We start from the raw sequence: 26,679 nt of genomic DNA, 5'->3' as shown, positions 1-26,679 counted from the left end.
CTCTAATGAAGCATGAAACTCCATGGAGGTTATCAAACAAACTAATGACAGTTTTGTTCCCCTTGTAATTGTTCATGATGACAATTTATTTGGGGGGAAAAAAAAAAGCCATTAGTCAAAAGTTTTAGTCATTATATATATATATTTATTAACAATGTGAAATTGATAACATCAATTAATTATATAATGGCTTTCACCTTTGGTAAGCAAAATATACAGAGTCATTCTTCCTATAGCAAACTAAAAGGGACTGCAGAAATATCTTGCTATAGTTAATTTCCTTTCAAATAACAATGCACCTATGGAGATGGACTTTTTTTTTTTTTTTAACAGCAAGTAAGTTTTTTTTTTTTTTAGTGCCTGCTATAGTGAGAAGTGACAATTATAATTCTCTGATTATAATTATTATTTTTCCTGCCTTCCTGTTCCTTTGCCTCCAACACACACACCTTTCCCCACTCCCTTATGTGAGTTATTATATTTAACTGTAAAAAGTTTTTTCACTTGGTTATATTTAAATTAAAGATGCCAAGAAATTATATTCTTAGTTTCATCCTTTATCCAAGTGTAAGCAAACTAAGTTTGTGCGTGAAGTCACTTCACGACTGGGCTGCTTGTACATAGAGGCTAATGAGTTCACATCAATTGCCTTAGTATTCAATAATGCAAAGCACATATCCTTATGGACATGTATGACACTATGCATTATAGGAACAGTCACTACCCAGAGCAGTTTCAGCCTTTATTGAATGTTCAAGTACAGGTCAAACTCCAAAAACTTAGCGTTGTTTTCCCTCAGTAACAGGCTCAGCCTACCACTGAGACTAACTCTCAGAACAGGTTGGTTCTACACCGTGGCAGGCTCACCCCACCACTGAGCAGAGCCGCTCATTTGCTCATATCTCATTCAAGGGGTAACAGCAACAGCCGTGCCTCAGCTAACTTCACAGGCTACAGCAGTGGCATTTATTCTCCCCCACCACCACCACCACCCTTCGTGACAGCAACAGCCAAGCTTCAGTTAAAACTTCATGGGCTAAAGCACTGCCATTCACCACCCAAGCTTCCAACCAATTTTGAACTTTGTTGAGGTCTCTCCTCAGCGGAAGCCAGAACCAGAAGCAATACCAAGGTTAATGTAATACAGAAAAGACCAAAACTGGTGAGATCTTTCTGAGCAATAAATACAAAATGTTATATTCAGGCAATGACAATCAAGGAAAAAAAGGAGTAGCCATAGTATTCAAACACAAAATACGAGGCTAATCTTCTTGAATGGCAGTCAGTCTCAAGTAGAGTAATGTGGGCAAATATGAGAATGGGGAACTGGACAATGAGACTTATTTGTGCCTATGGTCCCACAGAAGGTTCTGCTAAGGTAGAAGTGGAGGAATTTTTTGAGGCTTTAGAAAAAGCAACTGACACAATGAAAAATGAAAAGTTGGTCCTTGTTGGAGATCTAAATAGCAGAGTAGGAAATGATTGTGAGACATACAAAAATATTTTGGGAAAATTTGGAGAAAAGAGCAAAGCTAATAATAATGGCAAATATCTATTGGATTTCTGCTCAGGACATGGACTGGTTATTACTAACACCATGTTCCAACATAAAAATGTGCACAAATTCACATGGAGAGAAGAGGCTAGGAATAAGAAAAGTCTCATTGACTATGTTATTGTTGATAGTGATGTTTTCTCCCTGGTGCAGGACACTAGAGTGTACAGAGGATTTGAAATTGGAAGTGATCACTATTTAGTCTTGAGCAGGATAAAATTGAATTTCATATTGAAAAGAATAACATGTAAGAAAGTTTTAAAGCGAATAAAAGTTGAGCAGCTCTCAGATGTGAACTATAGACTAAAATACACAAAGATTATTGAAGAAAAAATGAAAGAGTTTGAGAACAGGAATCAAACCTTGGAGATTCAGTGGCAAACTCTGAAGAAAACATTGATTGATTCTGCCAGAGAGGCATGTGGTGAGGTTATCTGTAAGGATAAAAAAATCAGAACTCCCTGGTGGACACAGGAAGTTAAAGAGGCAGTGAAGGAAAAGAAGAAAGCATACCAAAAGTTCCTGTCAAATAAGTCAGCTTGTGCTCTTAGAGAATATAGAGACAAATGCAAGAATGCTAAACACTGTGTAAAACTAGCTAAACAAAAGTCATGGGAGGACTTTGGCAAGAATATAGAAAATAAATATCAAGAAGGTGGCAAAATATTCTGGAGGTTGTTGAAGAAGCTTAAGAATGGAGGAAAGAGTGCTGTAAAAGGAATTAGAGATGATAAAGGTGAAATGAAAACGGAAGAAAAAGATATCCTTGAAGTATGGAGTAATTACTTTGAAAAACTGCTAAATGAAACAAGCAGTGATGACAGCACAGTGGTAAAAAATACTGACCAGGCATGCAGTCAGGAATACATATCCATACTAGAAGTAGAAAAAGCCATCAAAGGCTTGAAATGTGGAAAGGCAGCAGGAGTAGATGATATTCGACCAGAAATGCTGAAGTATGGTGGTATAAGAGTCTTACAGTGGCTGCACTGCATAGTTCAGAAAGCCTGGACAGAGGGACGAATTCCCGTTGATTGGAGTAGAGCTCTCATAGTACCCATATATAAAAAGGGAAATAAAACTGCATGTGAGAATTACAGAGGTATTTCCCTACTGAGTGTTCCTGGCAAGATCTATGCAAGTATACTTGAGAAACGATTGAGAAGAATTGTGGAAGAAAGGCTTGGTGAAGAACAAGCTGGATTCAGGCCAAATAGAGGCTGTCAAGATCAGATCTTCACTGTACGACAAATAGTCGAGAAAGCATGGGAATATAACAAAGATCTGTATTTAAGTTTTGTCGATCTGGAAAAGGCATATGACAAGGTGCCAAGAGAGAAGCTATTCAATACGCTTCAGTTATATGGTGTCAATGGGGCATTATATCAAGCAATACTTAGTCTTTATTTGAGTTGTAAGTCAGCAGTTAGAATTGAAGGAAGTACAGGAAGATGGTTTAATGTTAAATCTGGTGTGAGACAAGGATGTACATTATCCCCTCTGTTATTCATTATCTATATGGATCACATTATGAAGGAAAGTGGTATTAAACCTGATATCAAAATTGGAGATGTTAATGTCAGCTCTTTGCTTTATGCGGATGATGTTATACTTCTAAATAAATCTGCTACAAGTCTGCAAGATTCTCTGACTAAATTGAATAGCTGTTGTAATAGATATGGCATGAAGGTCAGCAATAAAAAGACAAAGACAATGAAAATAGGCAGAATCATTGAAAATGTCAACTGTGTTGTGAATGGAGAACCTGTGGAACAAGTAAAACATTTCAGCTATTTAGGCACGATTTTTACTGAAGATGGTAAATTAAATATAGAAATAGACAACAGAATCAGCAAAGCTGGTATGGTGGGAAGTCAATTGAATAAATTCATATGGAATAAGAGAGAAATCAGTCGGAACACTAAATTAGCTGTGTACAAGACAGTGTTCAAACCAGTTTTAACTTATGGATCTGAGAGCTGGGTCAGAAGTAAAACACTTGACCAAAGACTAGAGACCATGGATATGAGAGTCCTGAGAAAGATTATAGGCATGAACAGATGGCATCAATGGCAATATCATATTAAAAACGAGGATATTAGGAAAGAACTTGACATTGTCAGCATCCAGGAATGCGTTAGCAGAGCTAATCTCAGGTGGTATGGTCACTTAAACAGAATGGGCGAGGAAAGATTAGCAAAACAAGTGTTCTCTGCCAGGTTGGCAGCAAAACGACCCAGAGGAAGACCAAGATATAGGTGGATTGATACGGTACAAAATGCTTTAGACGATAGAAATATAAGATCTGATAATGTTGGAGTCTTGACAAGTAACAGACTGATTTGGAGGAAAATTGTAGATAGGAAATTAAAAATGATGTAATTTTTTTCATGTAGTACTATCATATCCTGTACACCCCTTGAGGGTAAATGGCAGGAATTTGATGATGATGATGATGTAATACAGAAGTCATATTTCCATATACAAGTAGTCAAAAGGTGTTGCACCTTATAACTAAAATATTCTGGATTAGAGTTAGATGTTGAAAGTTTTTTCACTTGGTTATCCTATAAATTAAAGATGCCAAGAAATTATATTCTTGATTTCATCTTGATTACTTTAACCTTGGTATCACTTCTGGATCTGGCTCTAACTGATGAGACCTCAATAACGGTTGATTTCTTGATTTCATCTTGGTTACTTTAACCTTGGTATCACTTCTGGGTCTAGCTCTCACTGATGAGACCTCAATAACGGTTGAAACCAGTTTGGAAGTGACTCTTCCCATAATGCATAAAGTTATACTTGTACCGTAGCCCAGTTGTGAAGTGACTTCACATGCAAACTTTGTTTGCTTACACTTGGATAAAGAATGAAACAAAGAATATAAATTCTTGGCATCTTCAATTTACTGTATTTAACTCTATTTTTTTTATATTTTATTATTATTCTTTTTAAGGTAAACAGCAAAACTGCTTATATTTGTAGTTTATTTACCTGCTGTTGGTTCATTAAATAATCTAAGTACATTAAAACCAGCTATTTTAGCAGCATCTAACAGTGCTCGTCTTTCAACATCAGTAAAGTAAGATGGAACCTATATTAAGAAAAAATATATTGGATACAAATATATATAGTATACAAACACAATATAATAAATTAAAAAGGCATTCATAAAACTTCATAAGCATCATTAGTTATAATAAAGGAGGATATATATCAATTGCAATGTTTTAACTTTTTTTTAAGGTGATAGATTGCTGAAAATACAGACAGCCATACACGAGACTTCACTGTTATTAAAGTGAGGTATTTGACTTTAACTGAGGACTTTCACTACTAATAGCCATTGCTGACAGCTTATTTATGTGAATTTGGCTCTCTGTATTTACCAGACGTCTTCAGAAAGCATATACTATGATTCAGTTATCGTGGGCCAAACAGTAGCAGGTGGAGAAATTAATTCAAGATTTACAACACAGTACCAAAAGTATTGAAACAAAATGAAGTATTTCATTTTTATTTCACAGGGAAGAACTAGGTAATGTGCTGTGCAAGGCAAAAGTGAAAAAAGATAAGTTTTCATGATTATGTGGGATTTTATTATAAATTTAGAGCCAATCTAGCCTGAGTTGTGATTGAGTATGGTATGTTCGCATTTTGAAGTACTTTCTGATATATTACTACATACATATATAGTATCATTTCTTTCTAGTGATTATGGCGGCCACTGTATCTCTGTATAATGACAAGATGGCACTTGATCCACCACCACCACCATTTCAAGATTACATTCTGTGCAATATTATAACTTTGCAGCATGTTGTGCTTATTGCACGTATGCTTCCTATCAGTTAAAAACATGGAAGGAAAGAAACTGGGGAGTGCAGGTTTGCATGAAATGTAGAAAATGGGAAGACCTGATGATTTCAATATCAGTATCTCTGATTTCAGTAGCAGCAACAGTGGTGTGAATGCTGGGAGAGACAGAGAGAGAAATGAGTAGTGCGACTGAGGAATTGGAAGGCAAGTGTGAGGTGCCGACAGATTTATTATATAGTAGGACTGGAGATACAGTGGATTTGTAGGATGGTGTCAACCGTGTCAGTGAATCTTGAGGAAAGGTAGGATACCTGGGAGGTGGAGGGGGAGGGGTAGTGAGAGAGAAAGTGTAAGTTATGAAAAATCAGTTGATTTATGTAAAGAGAGAGAGAAATTAGGAGACTTGAAGTGATAACTAGTGTGAGATGAACAACAGCAGAAATGAAAGAAAGTTATGGGAATGAGAGAAAAGAAAAGAGCAAGAATGGAAGAACCAGAGAAAGAGTGAGAATGAAAGTAATCGAACAGTGAATGGAGAGATGAGAAGGTAGATAAATGAGAGAACGAGGGAGATCACACAGAGAGAGAGAGAGAGGAGAACAAGGAATGAAGAAATCTATTATTTGAAAGATATATATATATATATATATATATATATATATATATATATATATGGAAATTCAATGATTCATGGTGAGCAGAATAGAATGTGATAGGAGGGATTGTTTATCTGGAGTGCGACTACTAGTAAAGTAAGATGAGGATGTGAATGAAATGATAGTAATGGTTAGTATAAATGATCTGCAAGGTATTCTGAATCAGGTGGTGATAATATTATGAATTAGTGTAGTAGAAAACGGTGAGAAGAAAGACAGTGTTCATATTGCCCGGATACAGTAATGCAGAATTGAGAGGAGAGCAAAATAATGAATAATATGACAACAAGAAATTGTCAAAAGAGAGGTTTGGAATATGTAGATATTTGGGACATTTGAAGGCGAGAGAGAGAGATAAGCAAGATATGGCCTATTTGAACATAGAAGGTACGAAGAAGTTGTTGTTCTCTGTGCAAGTTAGAAAGTGCTAGGGCAGGTAAACAAGAGATGTTACAGTGGTCCTTGCAGGGGACAGTTGCTTGAGATATAGGAAATGGCATATTGCAGACAAATGGAGTCTTAAGGGAATAATAATAGGTATAGAAATGCTGATGATATACTGATGTTTCTTTATACAAATACAAGGAGTATTGGGAATGAAGGAAATGAACTGGTAGCACTAATATATCCAAAGACTATGGGATATATCAGCCTATCCAAAGACTATTGGAATTAGTGAAATGCAGTTGACAGAAGATGATGCCCTGACATTAATAGAAGTGTACAGCATATTTTTGGAGGATAGGAAGAGTAAAAAGGATAGGGGGAATGTTACTTAAGGTAAATCAAGTGGTATCCTCTGGGAATAGAGAATTTAGAAGGAAATGGCATTAATACTTTTGAAAGTGTATGGTGTTAAGTTGATAGGATAGGATATTTAGTGGGATACTGTTATAGGCCCTCTGTTCCCTGGCCTATATAAGTAGGAAATTTAGGTACATAAGTTTGGCATGTGCAAAGGAAGTGATCATTATGGGAAATTTTAACTAGAGCAGTCTAAATTGTACAGAGGAAACAACATACAAAAGTAAAGAAATGGAAATTCTGGAACTTTTAAGGGACAGTCTCAGACAATATGTAGTAGAGAGAATACAAGGATGAAGAGTTTTGGATTTGGTCATAGCATCAGAGAATTTGATAATAACTGAGATGCTATCCTTTTCACTATTGATGAAACTGGCTAAGTAGTCTTGTCATGGGGGGATGAATAGATATATATATAGCAGTATCAAGGAAAAGGGAATTTATTATAATCTCCTGCCTTGTAATTCTGCATAATCTTAAAAGTCATCAAGGAACAGTTTTCATGGTGGAATAACTGGAAGGAAGAGATATCAGCAGTGCAGAGGAATTAATTATGAAACATTTATCAGTGGCAATAGCAAATTACATTCCTTAAGTGAAAAAATAACATTATTTAGTGTACAGTGAATGACGAATGAAATCAAACATAGAAGGAAAAAGAGGTTATGGAAAAAATATAAAGATAAAGAGGTGAAGAAAAGTTGCATGAGGAATATAAGACTCAAGCCAGGAAAGTAATAACTACTATAGTAAGGAAGACACCAAAATGGAATATGAAAAGAGACAGTATTGCAATATCCAAGGAAAATCCTAAGGAATTTGAATTCTTTCAAAAAACAAAAAGGGACCATTCCAGGTCTTTGAAAAGAACAGACATAGAGAGTAAAAAATCAGTATCCGAGAGCGGCCTGAAAAGTTCTTGGCCTCAAATATAGATGGCAGCACTGTCGGCATTTTTTTTTTTCTAAGTTGGTACATCTGTCATAAGCATCTATGTGAAATTGCAAGTCATTCTATCAAGTAGTTTGTTTTATACAGCTGTCTGAAGCAAAAGTGTTGTCTGTATCCCTTGAAATGGATAAAATTGAGTATTGCACGGTTATAAAATTCTTTGTAAAAGAAGGTTGAACTTCAAAAGAAATTCATTCGAAGTTCATACAAGTTTATGGGCACGCTTCTCCTTCGTTTTCGACAATTAAGAAATGGGCTGCTGTGTTTAAATGTGGCCGTACCAGCCTTCAAGATGATCCATGCGAAGGATGTCTAAAAAGTGTAACAAAACCAGAAATTATTGATCAGTGCACGATATGGTATTGAATGACCGGTGAGTCAAATCGGGTGAGACTATAGGCATTTCAAAAGAACATATATGATACATTTTGCATGAAGAATTGCAAATAAAAAAACTTTGCGCAAGATGGGTTCTGTACAGATCAAAAACTCACTCGCGTGAAAATCTCTGAACAGTGTTTGGAATGCTTTAACAAGAATAAAGCTGATTTTGTGCGTCGATTTATTATTATGGATGAGACTTGGATTCACCAGTACACACCTGAATCCAAATAGCAGTCAAAACAGTGGATAGAAGCTGGTTGTTCAGCACCAAAGAAGACAAAGTCATGGCATCAGTGTTTTGAGATGCTAAAGGCATTTTGTTTATTAATTATCTTGAAAAGGGTAAAACAATAACTGGGGAATATTATTCTGATCTTTTAACTAGACAGATGAAAAAATTTGTGAGAAAAGACCTGGTTTGCAGAAGAAAAAAATCACCTTTCATCACGACAATGCACCTGCCCACAAAGGTGTTTTGGCAATGAAAAAATTTAAGGGATCTGCACTATGAATTATTGGAGCAGCCATTCTTTTCCCCAGATTTGGCTCCCTCTGACTTCTATCTCTACCCTAAACTAAAAATCCTCCTCCTCGCTGGTCATCATTTTTCTTCGAATCAAAAATTGATTGCAGCTGTACAGGATTATTTTGCAGATCTTACTGAGAATCACAACAGGGATGGGATAATGGTGCTGGAATAAATGTATTAGTCTTAAGGGAGATTATGTTGAAAAATAAAAATAATTTTGAAATTATAAAATTTTTTTCATTGTTAAGCCGAGAATTTTTTAGACCACTCACGTGTGTGTGTGTGTGTGTGTGTGTGTGTGTGTGTGTGTGTGTGTGTGTGTGTGTGTGTGTGTGTGTGTGTGTGTGTGTGTGTGTGTGTGTGTGTGTGTGTGTGTGTGTGTGTGTGTGTGTGTGTGTGTGATTTGCAATACTTTGTAAGATCTGGCATGTCTCTTTAATTTGCCCCTAGTCCTTTTTACCAACACTTTACATGCTTAGGCTTACTTTAGTTTACTTCAAATGCAATTCATATATTTATACTAAACAAGAATATAATTTCTTGGCATTTTTAATTTAATTTCTATCTACTTCAGGGATATACAGGGTATATCTCTGAAGTACATGATAGTACCATGATAGTATTAAATACTTAATACCGTGATAGTGTTAAATTATTAAGTGTACATTATTACTATCTTCCTATCAATAATGTCCTTCCAAATTAATTCAGTATTTGTCAGGACATGAGTTTTGTCATATCTTATGTTTTGGTCTTTTGGCACTTCTAAATTCATTACGGGCAGGATTACAAATTCTGCATAATTTGTAACATCCCAGAAACCAAAACTGCATAGGAAGAAAGAATGTGTTTATTTGTATTGGTATATATAAATTACTTAAAAGATAAACCAATATTAATGAGACATGAACCATGTGAGAATGATTCCAGTGATGCTCCAGCACCATTATCCCGTCCCTCTAGTGGTTTTCAGTAAGATCTGCAAAATATTTAGTTTTGGAAATAGATAAAAGTCAGAGGGAGCCAAGTCAGAATAGAAATACTTTCATTAGAAGCAGTGAAATACTAATAATTTAACAGTTGTGGTATTGTGTGTGTGTCTAATAAGTTGTCATGGGCAGAACAAATTATACTTTATCTTCTAATCTTAAGACATGTGTTTACATTTATGGAAGGCATTAAAAAAAAAAAAAAAAAACCTTATGAGGAAAGGAGAAAGAGATTTGTCTGTGAAACATAAATAACCAAACAATAATAAACAGTTCACCATAACTAATAATGATGGCGAGATGATTCATCTAGGCTTGGCATTAATTGCTTGTGCATTTGATGGAGCATTAAACAAGCTAATCATCTTGCACAGTTTGGTGTCCTTTTTTATCTATATTTATTTCTACTTATTTAATTTTATATTTTCCTTTTTGTTTTTTCTTTTATGCAGCATGATTGCTACGATTATATGATAAGTGTACACCTTTTGTATTAAATCCCGGATGCAGTTCTTTTTTTCTAACACACAGGCAGATTAATTTTCTTATAAACCATACAAGGATTTGTTTTGATTCATAACAATATGAGGGTGGTCTGAAAAGTTCTCGGCCTAAATGAAAAAACGAATTTATAATTTCAAAATTATTTTTATTTTTCAACATATTGGCAAGATTTTTTTTTGTAGTGATTGGAATGAATGATTAATACATTCATTCCAGTGATGCTCCAGTGCCATTATCCCATCCCTGTAGTGGTTTTCAGCAAGATCTGCAAAATACCCCTCTACAGCTACAATCACCTCTCGATTCGAAGAAAAACACTGACCAGGGTGAAAGAGTTTTAGTTTTGGGAAGAAAAAAGTCAGAGGGAGCCAAATCTGGGGAATACTGTGGATGTTCCAATAATTCATAGTGCAGATCCCTTAATTTTCCCATTGCCAAAACACATTTGTGGGCAGGTGCATTGTCCTGATGAAAGATGATTTTTTTCCTTCTGCAAACCAGGTATTTTCTCACGAATTTTTTCATCTGTCTGGTTAAAAGATTGGAATAATATTGCCCGGTTATTGTTTTACCCTTTTCAAGATAATTAATAAACAAATTGCCTTTCCAAAACACTGATGCCATGACCTTTCCTTCTGATGGAACCAACTTTGTCTTCTTTGGCGCTGAACAACCAGCTTCTGTCCAGTGTTTTGACTGCTGTTTGGATTCTGGTGTGTAATGGTGAATCCAAGTCTCATCCATAGTAATAAATCGACACACAAAATCAGTTTTATTCTTGTTAAATTCTTGTTAAAATTTTATAACTATATGATACTCAATTTTATCCATTTCAAGGGATACAGACAACACTTTGGCTTCCGACAGCTGTATAAAAAGAAACTACTTGAGAGAATGACTTGTAATTTCACATCAATGCTTATGACAGATGTACCAACTTAGAAAAAAAAAAAAAATTTTGCCGATAGTGTTGCCATTTATTGTTGAGGCTGAGAACCTTTCAGACCACTCACGTATATACACACACCTTTCACCACAATTCACACTAATGGTAAGTAGAATTTTTTTGTTTGTGATCAGTAGATTTAAGTAGTATTTCTGTAGCCTTGATGATGCAGAGCTCCAGAAAGTACAAAATTTTATTTGTACTTTCTGTGATTCAAACTGAAAGGCCGAGACAAAAAAAAACAAAAAAAGCAATAATAATAATGATTATGATGCTGCTGTCAAAAATGGAAAGCTTTTGTTGCTAGAAAGTCTTTATCTATCCAGTTTAAAGAACCTTCACAGCTCTGTCACTTTTGAATTTAAGAGAACACACACACACACACACATTTAAAGTATGCCATTTGATCCCATATATATCCAAGATCAAACTTTTCCAAACTCTCAGTTACATCTAGTTGATGGTACTGAAAGAAAATACCATCAACTATATTGAAATTACACAGAAAAGAATAAAAATATATATATACCAGGATATACAAAGCAGGTGTGAGGATGAAAGCAGTAAACTGAGAATGAGTTGACAGAAAATCTTTTAGTCTCTGAAATGTCAAAAATGGAATACCGTATTTTGAAAAGACAAACATTTTTTTTGCATTTATTATAAGAAATAGATTGCAAAATAATAAACAGATACCAAAAGAAATATGAAATATTTAAATGATCATCACTGTACACAAATTTTGTAAAATTAAATATCATCATTTAACATCATATTATACAAACAGGATCTCACAGTGAAAAAAAAAAATAAAACCACTCATGAGGTATTATATATTATTTTTGAGTAGCATATACATAAAAAAATATTTTCTCTGCCCTTAATATATTATTCATCATGACAACTTCAAAGTATACAAAAAAGATTAACAACATTAGATATTTGCATGTTTGAATCCAAATAGTTTTTTATATTATAATGTGCATTATTCTGTGTTTCTAAGAAGGCCAGAATTATATATTTTCATTTCAATTTTTGGTGAACTTTTTAAGTTCACCATTAGTAAAGAAAGATGCATACTACAACTTTCTTGTCCTTAATTTTGTTGTGGCACAATAAAAATCATATATCTGAAATTAATGTATCTGAAGGAATAATAACTTGTGTAAAATTTACTCAGCATAAAATTATACAGTACTTAAATTATATGTTGAATCTTTTTTAATATATTCAAATTTATTTTAACCAATGTATTATAAAATGATTTATTTTTATTTACTAATATTTTTTCCATCTGTTCATAAAAATATAAAAAAAAAAAACTCTGCATAAGTGAAGACAATATATTTTATCAACATACTTTATTAAAATCATATACAAAAATTTGTTTCATTTTGATTTTTTTAATTATATATTCACCATGAAAAATTCGATATTTAGGTTTCTTATTCAACAAAAAGTGAATACTTGCTTACAGATATGACACAGTCAGTAGCTTTAATATGGAGTGCTGTTTCAGTAATATCTTTTAGTTTTGTAAACAACATTGCAGTTATTTGTGTAACTGTGAAAGTTGTTTCTTCATTAAGGTAGGATACCTAAAAAAGGGGGAGAAAAAGCAACATTTAATTACAAAGTCAGTTTGGCTTCCAGACTGTATTTAAAAATAAATTCATTTAAAATAAAATAACAGAATGGAGCAGTACCATGTGGATAGATGATTATGATTTCAGCTACAGGGCAGAAGTATGTTTATCCTCAAGAGCATGATATCTCTTCATCCTGTTCAAAAACAGGGTTGATGTGAAAATAAAATTACATACACATACCCACAGTGGCATACACAAGAATTTAAGATGCAGAAGAGGTATAAGACAATTCATATTCCAAAAAAAAAGGGGATGACTTTTAAAAGGGGATGATTGTAAAATTACTTTCTAATATGCTATCTATTAGGATATTTGTAAGTAATTTAATTACTCATTAATAAGTAATTTAATAAGTAAGAATGTCTGTAGTGCATGGGAAGTGGTCAACAAATGTTGTAGAATAGAAATATTGAACTATATACCCAAACTGAGTAGTGATTAAATGAATGAGTAGTGATAGCAAGCAAGAGCTGCAAAAAAGAAAGCATTGTAAAGGGAATATAAACAAAAGGTGGTCAGCATGCTCATCAGCAATACAAAGTGAAGCCAAGAAAGATGACTAGTATGGTAAGGAAAACTAAATCAGATTATAAGAGAAAACTAGATAACAGGCCAAAAAAATCCAAAAGAGTTTTATTGCTATGTAGTAAGCAAAAGGAAGAATGATTGTGGAAGGATGACTTTATTCAGTGCCAATGGTAGGAAACTGACAAAAGTTGGAGATGCTCAGCATAATGAACAATATCAATAAGAACAGAATTTTTGATGCTTCCATTTCAGCATCGTGATGCCTTACACCTTTTACTAAAAATCTGACCAAATGAAGGACATTCATTAAACAACCACGTCAATAGTTCTATCAGTTCTTAGCATGGTCCCATAAAATAAGCAGTAAAAATTTATCTAATCGACTGACATCAGAAATATTTAATATTCCAATCACATCAAATTCATTCCCTTGAAATCTCTAATCCTTCCCTCTAAGAACAAAACCTGATCCACCAGAATGAAATAGCCTGATAAAGTGAATATTAAACAGTTTTATGTCTGCACAAGTCATCTTATCACCTTCTCTATCTAGCAAAGGTCATCTTCTATAATCCATCCCACCTACTGGACACACACATAACAAAAGAGCTTTCTATTAGAGATTTTCTTTTGTACAAAATACTAGTCTTCTCTTATATTTAAATTTCCCTTCTTTACTATATACTTCTTTACTATGTCAATTTCCTAACTTGAAACTTTTACTCCTCATTTTACTGCTCTCTGCCTCCTCTTTTATATATATTTGTTACAATCTTTTCTTTAACTACAGTACCTGTTTGATTCTTTCCATCTACACACACACACACACACACACACACACACACACACACACACACACACACACACACACACACACACACACACACACACATTCTTACCCCCACTCCTCACTCTAAGAATAAAACCTGCCACCGTTGTTACAAGCATCTTCTACAATTACCTTCCAAGCATTAATGATCTTATTTCCTTCCAGTTTTTGCATCCATAGTACAACTCCTAGCTTCCACATTAGTTCCCATGAAATTTCCATATGCCTGATGACTAAATCCAAAACAACTCGTGGTCCTCATATTATTATTATTATCCAGGCCTCCATGGAGTCGAAAGACTCATCGTGGGAGGTCGTTTTTAGGAAATACAAAGGCTATCATACAACTCCTTGAACCCATTAACTGTCCCCACTCCAACCACACTCTCTCAGGCAATGCATTCCAAGGTTCAACCACCCTCCATGCAAAGAAACTACTCCTCACCCTCTTGCGCACAGCCTCCTTTCGTAACTTCCAGGGATGGCCCCTTGTCATTGCTCCTTCCCCACTGTTCCACCAAGTGAAAGAACTCTCCAATGTCTACCCTGTAACTGCCTCTCAACAGTTTAAAAGTCTCGATCATATCACCTCTCCTTCTATCCACCAAACTCTGCAGTCCACATTCCCTCGGTCGATCCTCATAACTCATATTGTACAGTCCTAAAACCATCTTTGTTATCCACCTCTGTACCATTTCCACAGTCAATCTATCCCCTTCAAATCCTGGGGACCAAATTTGAGAACAACAGTCTAAATGTGGTCTGATCAGGGCCTAATACAACAGAATGATAACTGTTTTATCTCTGTAGGTCAGCGTCCTTCTCAGTATTGCAGCAATCCTCTGAGTTATCCTCACCACCTTTGCAACATGCTCCCTGAATTTCAGTTTTCTATCAATCATCACCCCCAGATCTCTTGTCTCTCCTACATCCTCCAGTATAGCTCCTCCAATTGAGTACGCATCCTCCCATCGATGGATCCCAAACCTTAAGACTTTATATTTTGCTGCATTGAACCGATTTATTTATTTGCCCATCTGTCTAGTTTAATCAAATCCTCTTGCAGGGCTGCCACATCTGCACTATTACCGATAACCCTTCCCAATTTCTATCATCTGCAAACAACTGAATGTCCCCTTACAATCCATTGACAATATCATTGATATAAAGATTGAATAATACAGAACAATTCACATATTACGAGCATCACATGGTGTTTCCCCCTCAAGAATTACAGAGTCAATTTCCATACAATGAGATGCTAATTCCTTTTTTCCAATCTATGCTGCCATGATTGATATCTCCCATAATGCTTGTGCTAGCTAAACTAATTTGTCAAATATTAAAAACTTACCATCTTTTACGTTCCCAAGCCTATAACAGCATCCCAGCAAAACATTCTGCCAGTCTATCTTCACTTTGTGCCATACACTCCTGGCACTATTTCTCTTCTGGTTCTCCACTAAAAGGGTCATTTCATATCTAAGCAACACTTAGATATGAAATGACACATATGAAAACAGTAATCTCTGAACAAAGATCAAGGCCATGAATGCCCATATTTTTATTTATAATGCAAAAACTTCTTGTAAAGCCAAACTTACTGTACACCTTAGAGTAGTACAGTAGGTGAGCTAGATAATCTTGAAATCCTGCTCTAAAGACCAAATATGGAACTGTTTCAAGCTACCTCAGGTTTCCAATAAGTAAGGTGGTCACATTGGACAATGAAATTCATTTGCAACTAAAAGCATTCATGTCTGTCATGTTAGCAAAATTCTCAAAATTTCATAAATTCTCATTCACATAAAGACAAATACTGCTTCCAGTATTGCTGCTATTCTTAGATTTTATTGTTCTCCTTAGTCTGCACTATGCCTTGTGACATGCTAAATAGAAATGTACTATCATCATACAAGGTCATCCTCCCCTCCAAAATCTAGTTTCCATGACACAATACAGTCACTTTTATTTTTATTGATGTGTATCCTACTCCCAAAAAATTATAAACCTAGTACATAAGTACCATGTATGAGCTAAGGGTTAGATAATCGAGAAACCCTTCTCTAAAATCCAATCAAGATACTTTTTCAAGCCACTTCAGCATCCCAAAAAAGCAAGGAATTATCTCACAATGAACAGTGAAATTCATCGACCACCTAAAGCAGGGGGTCTTCAACCTTTCAGACAGTGCGGGCCACATTAAAAATTTCAATGAAGCCCGCGGGCTACTAAGCTATATTGCAGTATTTAGAATTGTAAGATGCTTTCCAGATTTACAAGGAACGCTGTGCATTTGATACTTTACATAAAATCCTATAAAAATACACAAACTCAGCTTTAAGAGTGTAGGTAGAAGTTGGGTTCATGATAAGTAAATACAATCAATACTTGAAAAAAGATAATTTAATGAAACAACATTCATTTTTTGCAATGTCAATGGGCAACTTGGCAATGTTTTTCCTTGACCAGCTTATCGATGTTGGCATCAATGTTGGAAGTCGCTATGCGCAGAGTATTCTTGAGATGTTGGTCCGTAATCTGAGTTCTTGTCTTGGACTTCACTTGCCTCATTCTGAAGAAGAACTCCTCACATAAGTGTGTCTTCCTAACAAAGCACACATCTTCAAAGCATGCCAGCAAAGATTAGGGAATGTGTCCTTAGAAATGTAGTCTTTGGAAAATGTAAGCAAGGGCACATTGAATCATTTTTCTCTCAAAGAAGAGTTGTTTTGGAGTACAGCAGCTCCATTTGTACTGAGCCTGGCATTTCTACAGCATTGACACTGAATGACATTGAAAATAATATCTAAAGAAGACTGTTGGTTACAAAAATCACTAAATCTCTCTTCGAACTCGTATCGCAACATGGCTAATTTTGTAGTGTATTCATCAAGAGACGAACAGCTGGACTCAGCGAGAAGCTGAAAATGAGTTAAATCTTTTTTTTGTGAGCTGTGCCTCCCAAAGTTTGAGCTTGGCCACAAAAGCTTTGATGTGATCAAACAGAGCGTGCACCAGTTGATCTTTGGATTGTAGCCGCGTATTTAGGTAATTCATATACAACAAGATGTTGGTCACAAAGGCAAAGTCTGTCATCCACTTTGGATTGTTGAATTCCGCAATCAGATTCCCCTTGGTTTGCATGAACTGCTGTATTTCACTCCTTAAGTCAAAGACTCTTAAGAATCTTCTATCTGCTCAACCAACGCACATCGCTATAATAAACCACATTGCTGTGATCCGCTTCACACTCTTGGGTCAAAAACTCTTGGAAGTGATGATGATTCAATCCTCTTTCCCTAATAATGCTGACGACAGTCACAATAACTTTCATGACATTCTCAAATCCAATAGTTTTCACCCACAAATTCTCTTGGTGGATTAAACAGTGGTAATGGACAAAAACGTTTCCTTCTAGTTCGATATCTTTCCATAGCAGTGCAACAAATCCTTCGTCCTTTCCCGCCATAGCAGGGGCACCATCAGTTACCACACCCTTGAGGTTGGTTAAGCTGAGGTCAAAAACGGTGGAGCGTTTTCTTGGAGGCTTCAAAAATATCAGTGCCTTTTGTCCTTCCCTTCATAGGTACAAGCGAAGCAGTTCTTCTGTCACATTGAATTGTTGATCAATGCCACGGACAAAAATAGCCAGTTGTGCTGTATCTTTCACATCTGTACTCTCATCTAAGGCAAGTGAATAAGACGTAAATTTGGATGCCGTTTTTTTTTAAAAGTTCCTTCAATGTCATTGGCAAGTTCTTCGACCCATCGTACTACAGTTACCCCAGAAAAACTCGGTTTTCTAAACTCATTATTTGGACACAGAATATCCCCAGCAGCGATGAGACACTCTTTCACAAACTCGCCGTCCAAGAAGGCTTTTGATTTTTTAGCAATTTTTTTAGCTATTACATAACTTACTTTAATGCATGCTTCGCTCTCTTCCCTCTACCTTTTAAACGTACCCTGCTGGCATTCTAAATCAATTTGGAGACTGTTCACTATGCGTACTTGAAGCTGCCCTTGAAGGCGATCAAAATTGAATGCATGCTTTGTCTCGTAGTGTCGTTTTATATTGTATTCTTTTGATACTGACTCACGACAAATTATACACACTGGCTTATCGTCGATCAGCATAAAAAAGTACAAATTGGTCCACTTTTCATTAAAAACCCGACAAGAATCACTTGATTTACGCTGATTTATGCTTTTTACTCGTCAACGCCATAGTGATGGAAGGTGAATCCAAAAAATGATCCAAAATGGTCGTGTAACGGTTATTATCCACTGAATATGTCTCACACTAATGAAAAATGCCTGGCAATATAAAACCACAATAGACTATACCTGACACGACGAACCCGCGTGCACTTATACATGAATATCACACTGTTCACGGCTGACTGTGGATGAGATGCTCTTGTATTTATATGAAAATAACGAAGTATCGAGAACCTTCGATATCTGGAAGGCACTAGACAGCACACTCGAATGAACTACTGCAAACCTGCGGTGTTAGTACTAGTACTTAAGTACCGCTTGGCGCTGGTAGACGGCTGAAGAAGCATGTCTATTTAATATTTATTTTTATAAGATTTTATGTAAAGTATTAAATGTACAGCATTTAATACTTTGCAAATCCTTGTGAATATGGAAAGCATCTTACAATTCTAAATACCTCAGTATACTGGCCAGTGGGCTTCACTGAAATTATTTTTTATTTAATCACGTTTTAATGTTAAGTAGTTATTTTTTTCAAAATGGCCGGTGGGCCATGGCAAAGAGCTCCGCAGGCCACCCGTGGCCCATGGGGCCATGCATTCATGCCCAGTGGGTTTGAACCTACAGCTTGTTAGATGGAGAGCAGGTATATAATCCACTCAATCAACCAGAACTTGCTCAGAGAACAGACCTCTCCAAATGCCTATGTACATGTTCAAATGCAATCAATTTTCAATACATAACTGTGTCCTGTTATCATATGTACTCCACACATCCATATATACCAAACCTCATATTTCTTTCTATACATTCTCATTATGATATCATTTATTATCAAAGCTCATCTCTCAATTTTTGTTATCGCATCAAAACAACACAATTCTACAATCTTCTGATGGCTAATCTGTAACATCACTCTCAAGTAACTTCTTTCCTACCAGTCAATTATAACAACAATTACCATCATCTTATCCACATTTTCATATTCTTTCATTGTCAAAGTTATACTCTCTACCCCCCCCCCCCCACCACCACCACTCCCCAGGTAAACACTCCTCCAGTGGCGGCCCGTACATAAGCACTTTGACACTGCAGCACCCACAAGGAAAAAATGAAAAATTTTAATTTTGTTTGTGTTTATAAATAATAACAATGCTTACAACATTATATAAATGCAATACAACATGTGAAAGTCTACAGCTTATGTTTTGACATTGATTGAATAGTTAATAATTGGAATTGTTCGATTAACACTTATGATTACAAAACAAAAGCACTGCGATCTAACGCCGATGTTCATTGGTGCTTGTCACTGCACATTACGTCATTCGGACACTGCCCAAATGGCAGTGTATTTTTAGTATCCTTACATACGTTATTTCTGTGAGATATGAAACGTTTATTATTGGTGCGTGTGCATGGTGAACTATTTTTTGTCAATATTATTTTATTTTGTTAAAATAACATATAATTATTTATTTATTATAGATACAAGGCTGAATTATGATGAGTGTCACTGTTGAAAAAATGAAAAGAATTATATTTTTTCAATTATTGTTACACGAAACAAATGCACTGCAATCTAACGCTGATATTTGTTTGCACTTGTCATTGCTATTGATACAAAACTTTTATTATGAGTGTTTGTTCGTGGTAAGGATGAAATATTTTTAATAAAGCAATTTTTAACATGTAAATTTATTTATTAATAAATTCATTACTGAGTAGATTTTTTTATTTTATTTTTTGTATATGCAGCACCACCACTTAAAATTTACGCCGGCCGCCACTGCACTCCTTCATTTTTTCGTGCAAACTTCAGATTTCTTTATATCAATACATCATGCTCCTAATTTTCTACTCATTCAAATTCTCATGTATTTTTCACACATCCACTTATTCCATTGCTCTCCCACTCTTATCCTTCTTTCACTCCATTCTTTCCATTTCTCTTGCATACTATTATATTTTTCTCTTTCACTGCTACTCCCCTTGGGCTTCCATTCACATTAACCAACTTCCTCAGCCTAAATAAATTAAAGATACCAAGAAATTATATACTTGGTTTAATCCTTTATCCAAGTGTTGGATAAAGGAACACTAGGATAAAGGATTAAACCAAGTATATAATTTCTTGGTATCTTTAATTTATAGCATAACCAAGTGAAAAAACTTCCAACAACTTCCTCAGCCTAACTCCTTAAATTTTTCATTTGTGCTCAACTTGGCACATTCCTCAAATTAACCATTTCCTTTCTTAGATCATCATGATCTGCAAGTCTGGATCATAGGTTTACAGGCTTTAATGAAGAACAAAAGTGATAAATGGGGGGGGAGGGACTTTATATAGAATGTTCTGATGAATGAATGAATCTAGACTTTTCATCTAAGTATTTTTTTTTTTAATCAAATCCACATAAAAGATTGCAAAACCTACAGCATATCAGTGCAGTGCATTGGTAAGGAGTTAAAAGATAAACAATAAATCGTTAATATATTTTTTTCTTGAACAGCTAAATGATGATGTGCACCATCGCCTGAAGACATCCAAACCAGATATTGTGTTTTTTGACCAAACCCCAAATCTCTGCCACAACTTCTGCCCATCTTATCTGTCCAAACTACATCCTGTTTGATTTTTTCTGCCATAAGGGAGGTATGTGTGTTTTGGTATGATCTGATATTCCTTACCTAATCTTCCTTAGTCCACAATTCTAACTGGCTCCCTTCCTCTAACTCCAGTGATCAAGCTGAAAGAGAAGCAGTATTTTTTTTTTTTTTTATAAGTAATGACTTACAGCAAATCATCGCCACTGCTGAGGTAACCCCTCCTTTTGGTAACTCAGATCACAATCTCATCCCAGTTTCATCTCTAGTGGAAATTCCTTCTCTATGCCATTCATAATCATATTCTAGCAGAGTACTACAAAACTGACAAGTGGAGAGCACTCCAAGATTTTTTTCTCCTCCTTTCCATGGTCAGACTACTGTTTCCATTCTCCAGTTCCAGATACTTATTGTGATCTTGGTACAGAAGTAATCCATGTTGGAATGAAGGCCTTCATTCCTCACTCTGTTCAAAATTCTCACACTAACCCATGATTTTCCAAAAAGTATACCTGGGCAGTCTAAGAAAAGTAAACAACCTATTGTAAATATCTTAATATAAAAACTCCAGCTTTGTTCACAGCCTCTATTGAAGCCCACAACACTTACAAATCCATCATTAACAGGTTAAGTATGACTTTGAAGTTAAATGTAGAAAACTTGTCCCTGTACCAATGGCAGCATGCCTTCTAGTCTCTCAAAAAGTGGTTGGGTGCAACTTTTGAAACATCTATACTTGCACCTCTTTATCATTCAGATGGTAATGTTGCAACATTACCTAAAAATAAAGCTGATCTCTGGCCATCATTCTTCTCCTCCAGCTCCTGCACGGCAAATCACCTTTCTTTACACAGGTCATTTTCACATGCTTCCTGTGATCTTCCATCAGAAAGACGTCAGAAGAATCTTGAAAATAAAAACTAGATACTTAAAAGGCTACTAGTCCTGAGGGAATCCTATGTGTTTGTACTAGAAAAGAAATCAGATCACATTTGGAGATAATATGGTATTATCAAAAGTAAGGAGAAGTTTAGTGAGATCATATTTGCAAGAATTAAGACAAGACTGCATCTTATTTTTGATTTTCTTGCCATTTCACATGGTTATCCTCACCTCAATGCAGAATGGCAAAAAAAAATCAGAGTTTAAAGTACTGATTATAGAATGTTTTGAAGCTTTTAATGATTATACGCTATACAGTTTGTTAAATGAAGAAAATAAATGGAGTGCACCGTCATCACTGAAAATATGGGTAGGATTTGAGAAGTCACATACAGGAGGAAGAAAGTGGATGAAAATACACAGTCCTGGGATACTCCAGCGTGAAAATCTGAGGAGAGAAAATCATCTATGAGCACACATAGTGAACAACCAGAGAAGAAGAAGATGGCAACCCAACTGCAAAAAGCAGTAGGAAGATGATAAGATAGTAATCTGCACCAGATTCAATCAAATCAAGTAACACCCTAGGAATGTTAAGAGTGACCATGTGAGCCCATTCCCTTTCTGTAGTTTGCAGAAAAAGTGACAAAATCCTCTTCATTAATCAAATGATCACTAAATTAGACGGTGAGCCTCCACATAATGAAGTTCCTTTCATGATATTCTCCATGATTTTGAGAGGCACTCCAAGTAATGACAACTAGATGATAGTATGATGGCAGCATTTTATCATTTTTTTTTAAAAAAGCCAGACAATTAAAAAAATAAAATAAAATTTAAAGCCAATACAGAATAAGTGCTAATTCTTGATGACTTGGTTTTAGCATAACAGGACAGGAGGGCACCATGAGACCAGAAGACTTGTTAGTGTTGAAAGTGTTCAGGTACAAGTTGCACAATATGGACGGCAACTGCAAGATAAGCTGAGTGACGACAAATAAGCAGTCTCAGATCAACATCAGGGGGTGGTGGCCCTTGTCAAGGCCTCTGAAACCAAAATGCCATAAGATGACAATGTAATATGGCATCCCATTCCACCATTAAATAAGCATGCCAATGGGGAGGTAGAAGATCAACCACAGCAACTATCCACCAGGTGAGGTGCAGCTGCATAGGTGCCTGTTCCATGTCAGGAATGGCCTTGATTTCAGGGAATGATGGTCATTTCATCTTTGCTCATTTCTTCTAGTGTCCAAGATACCATTATTGGTATCCTGGACACTAGAAGAAATGCCTGAAAAGTCCACTACAATCTCCAAATTATTTGAATCATCTTAAAAATGAACAAAAACAACTAAAGTTGTTTTTGTTCGTGTTTAAGGAATTTCTTGGCTATCCTCTAGCTCAGGGATTCCCAACCCTATGCCCACGGGCACCATGGCGCCCGTCGACCAATTTGTGTGTGCCCGCCGCTGTTCAACCGTGTGCCGTATAGTTTGAAATAATCACGCAACAATTCATGGCATGCTATATGACGCATGCGTTTAATGACACATGACAAGTATTAAACGCATACAATGTAAAGTAGATGCACATTCGAAGTTGTTCATTCCAGTTTAAGAACTGGAATATCATCATATTCTCCTAATTATGAAGCACTGGCCAATGAAATGCAATGCCAAAGATCACACTAACTTACATATATAGATATTTAAATTTTTATATAATGTAAACTTTTAAGTAATAAAACATTTGATTATAATGTAAACTTTGTATGTATTCATTTAACAAAAGAATTCAAAAAATTTGCTTGAAAAAATAGATGGCACCCGTTGCCCTACCGGTATTTTAGAATGTGCTCTAGGAAACAAAAAGGTTGGGAACCCCTGCTCTAGCTGAACATTGAGGATTTACTAGACCAAAATTAGAGGCGCTAAATAATATCCTCAGCAAGCACAAAGCAGATAATGTTGCTGAACAAGAAATTATTACCATTTCTGACGACATCCTTCTCGCCAGCAAACCTGATGAAAGACATAGCCAGGTAATCTACACAAAAGCAAATTTAGAAAGCATCTCTCAACCTCTAGAAGAATCACAAAATGACTTTTCCATTGGTATATGTATGCACTTTTCAATTTACATGTATACAAGAGTTCTCTACTCAAATGGCTGATACTTCCACTTCCTACAGCCATTCCATCCTAGCATCGTACTTGGAGATTTCAACTCATATAGTACATTATGGGGATACAATAATGATGACAACCCAGGTCTGCAACTGATAGAGTCGATGTAGAAAGTTTTTTAACTTGGGTATACTATGTTAAAGATACCAAGCAATTTTATAAGTTAGGTTTTAATCCTTTTTTCCCAAGTGAAGCAAACAAACAAATAAGTCAAGTTTGCACCTGAATGTAGTTCAAGTCTGAGGCAACTCATAGTAAAGGTGGAGTAAGCTCCGATCACTTTCCTTAGTATTTCCCCCTAATGCAAAGCACATCCCTTTGCGGAGATGTATGATGCTATGCCTTAAAGGCAAGGGCCACTACCCAGACCAGTTTCGACCTTTATTGAGGTCTCGTCAGTGTTGCTACGAGTTGCCTCAGACGTTCAGGAGCAAACTTGACTTATTTGTCTGATTCCTTCACTTGGGAAAAAAGGATTAAAACCTAGCTTATAAAATTGATTGGTATCTTTATGATAGGGTGCTAACAAACAGCCTCCACCTCCTCTATGACAACAAGCAACCTGGAATCTTCAAATCTGGAAGAGGGAGATAAGAGAATACCTCTGACCTATGCTTTACCGCCACTAATACAGAAGGAATTCCTCTCACTTCAACCTATCAAGTACCGTCTCCTTTATCCCACAACCAACACAGACCCCTGCCTAATTACAATACGACTTACAATCTGCAGAATAAATAACTTCCCAATGGAATCTCATGAAAGCAAAATAGTCAAAACTCATCATCTTTACAAAAAAAAACGTTCTCTCGTCATGTCCTACATCTACAGCAAACTCTAATCCAATAACTTTATATGAAATTGATGCAGCCCAGAAACTAAAACAGGCAAAGCTCCTGGCACTGATGACAATATTGTACCTTTTTGATTTTCCTACTTGTTTTGGCCTAAGAGCAAAAACTTGGCTAATAATAAATGATGAACAAGGATTATACTCTCTAGGATTTCAGCAAAAATAGAAGCTATCTTACCACATGAATACAGTAGGTTTAACCTGGCAGAAGCTGATGTGATCAGATCCTGCCCCCCCCCCACAATAATCCACATAAAAACTGGACACCAAAAGAGTTTAAAAACAGGTATTGCCTTCATAGACCCAACATCACCTTATGACACTATATGGAAGAAAGGCCTACTGTATAAATCAGCTAAAAAAAAAACTGCCAAAAAAAATGTAAAACCACCAGAACAAATGTTCTCCAATAGGAAAATAAAGATTCATCTGAATTCATAAAAATGCAGAACATTTATCCTACAAGATGGACTCTCGCAAGGATCTGTCCTCACCCCAGCTATATTCAACTTGCATACAAGCGACATCCCTCCAGCAGCTAGTCGAATGTTTATCTATGCTCAAACATAGCAATCAGCACCTAAAACAATACCTTCAAGGTCTTGAGAAAACACTGAGCAAAGATATCAGCTCACTGCAAAATATATTTCAAAACCAGGGGACTATCCTCTAATCCTAACAAAACTGTTGTTTCAGCTTTCCACTTAAATAACCACGAGGCCCACAGAAAACTGAAACTCTGAAGCAGGACTCTAATCCATGAAAGTAACCCTTTCCACCTTGGTGTCACACCTGGTCACAGCCTTACATACCAATAGCATTTGGAAAAAACTAAGTTATTATTATTATGAAGGCCTCCATGAGTCAAAAGACTCATTGTGAGAAGTCCTTCCTAGGAAACACAAAGTCTATCAAGCCTCATCGTGGGAGTTGCCTCCTATGAAACACAAAGTCTATCATACCACTCCTTAAACTCATTGACCATTCTCGCTCTCACCACTCTATCAAGCAATGCATTCCATGGTTCAACCACCCTCCATGCAAAGAAACCACTCCTCACCCTCTTGCTCATAGTTCCCTTTTGCAACTTCCAGGGATGCTCCTTGTCATCACTCCTTCTAGCTGTTCAACCAAGCAAAAGAACTCCCCAGTGTCCACCCTGTAACCACCTCTGAACAGTTTAAAAGTCTCAATGATATCACCTCTCCTTTTTCGATCCACCAAACTCTGCAATCCACATTCCCTCAGCCGATCCTCATAACTAACATTGTACTGTCCTGAAATCATCTTTGTTATCTACCTTTGTACCCTTTCAACACAGTTAATTTATCCCCTTCAAATCCTGGGGACCAAATCTGAGAACAATAATCGAAGTGTGGTCTGATCAGGGTCTTATACAACGGAATGATAACTCTTTTATCTCTGCAGGCGAGCATCTTCTCAGTGTTACCTTCACCACCTTTGCAGTATGTCCCCCTGAATTTCAGGTTTCTATCAATCATCAACCCAAGATCTCTTGTCTCCCCTACTTCCTCCAGTATAGCTCCTCCAATAGAATATGTAGCGTCCCAAACCTCATGACCTTATATTTTGCTCCATTAAACCGACACCCCCAATCATTTGCCCATCTGTCTAGCTTATTCAAATCCTCTTGCAGGCCCACATCTGCACTATTACTAATAACCCTGCCCAGCTTCACATCATCTCCAAACAACTAAATATACCCCTGCAATCCACTGACAATGTTATTGATATAAAGATTAAACAATATAGGTCCT

The 26,679-nt window shown here is 36.0% G+C and overlaps 1 protein-coding gene across 1 annotated transcript in view; it reads right to left on the bottom strand.

The window, feature by feature from the left end:
- LOC150106679 (heat shock 70 kDa protein 4L-like) overlaps positions 1 to 26,679 on the bottom strand; it is a 371,849-nt gene that overhangs the window by 276,368 nt on the left and 68,802 nt on the right. The window contains exons 3-4 of the mRNA XM_090392631.1: positions 12,616 to 12,738; positions 4,553 to 4,652 (exon numbers count right to left, since the gene is read on the bottom strand). Coding sequence (XP_090248757.1) covers positions 4,553 to 4,652; positions 12,616 to 12,738 — 223 coding nt within the window. The remainder of the gene's footprint in view (positions 1 to 4,552; positions 4,653 to 12,615; positions 12,739 to 26,679) is intronic.

The sequence above is a fragment of the Typopeltis vanoorti genome, chromosome 5 (genome assembly GCF_054136105.1).
Source record: "Typopeltis vanoorti isolate ZY-2024b chromosome 5, IOZ_Tvanoo_1.0, whole genome shotgun sequence".
Lineage (NCBI taxonomy): Eukaryota > Metazoa > Arthropoda > Arachnida > Uropygi > Thelyphonidae > Typopeltis > Typopeltis vanoorti.
This window is presented reverse-complemented; position numbering and strand designations above follow the sequence as displayed.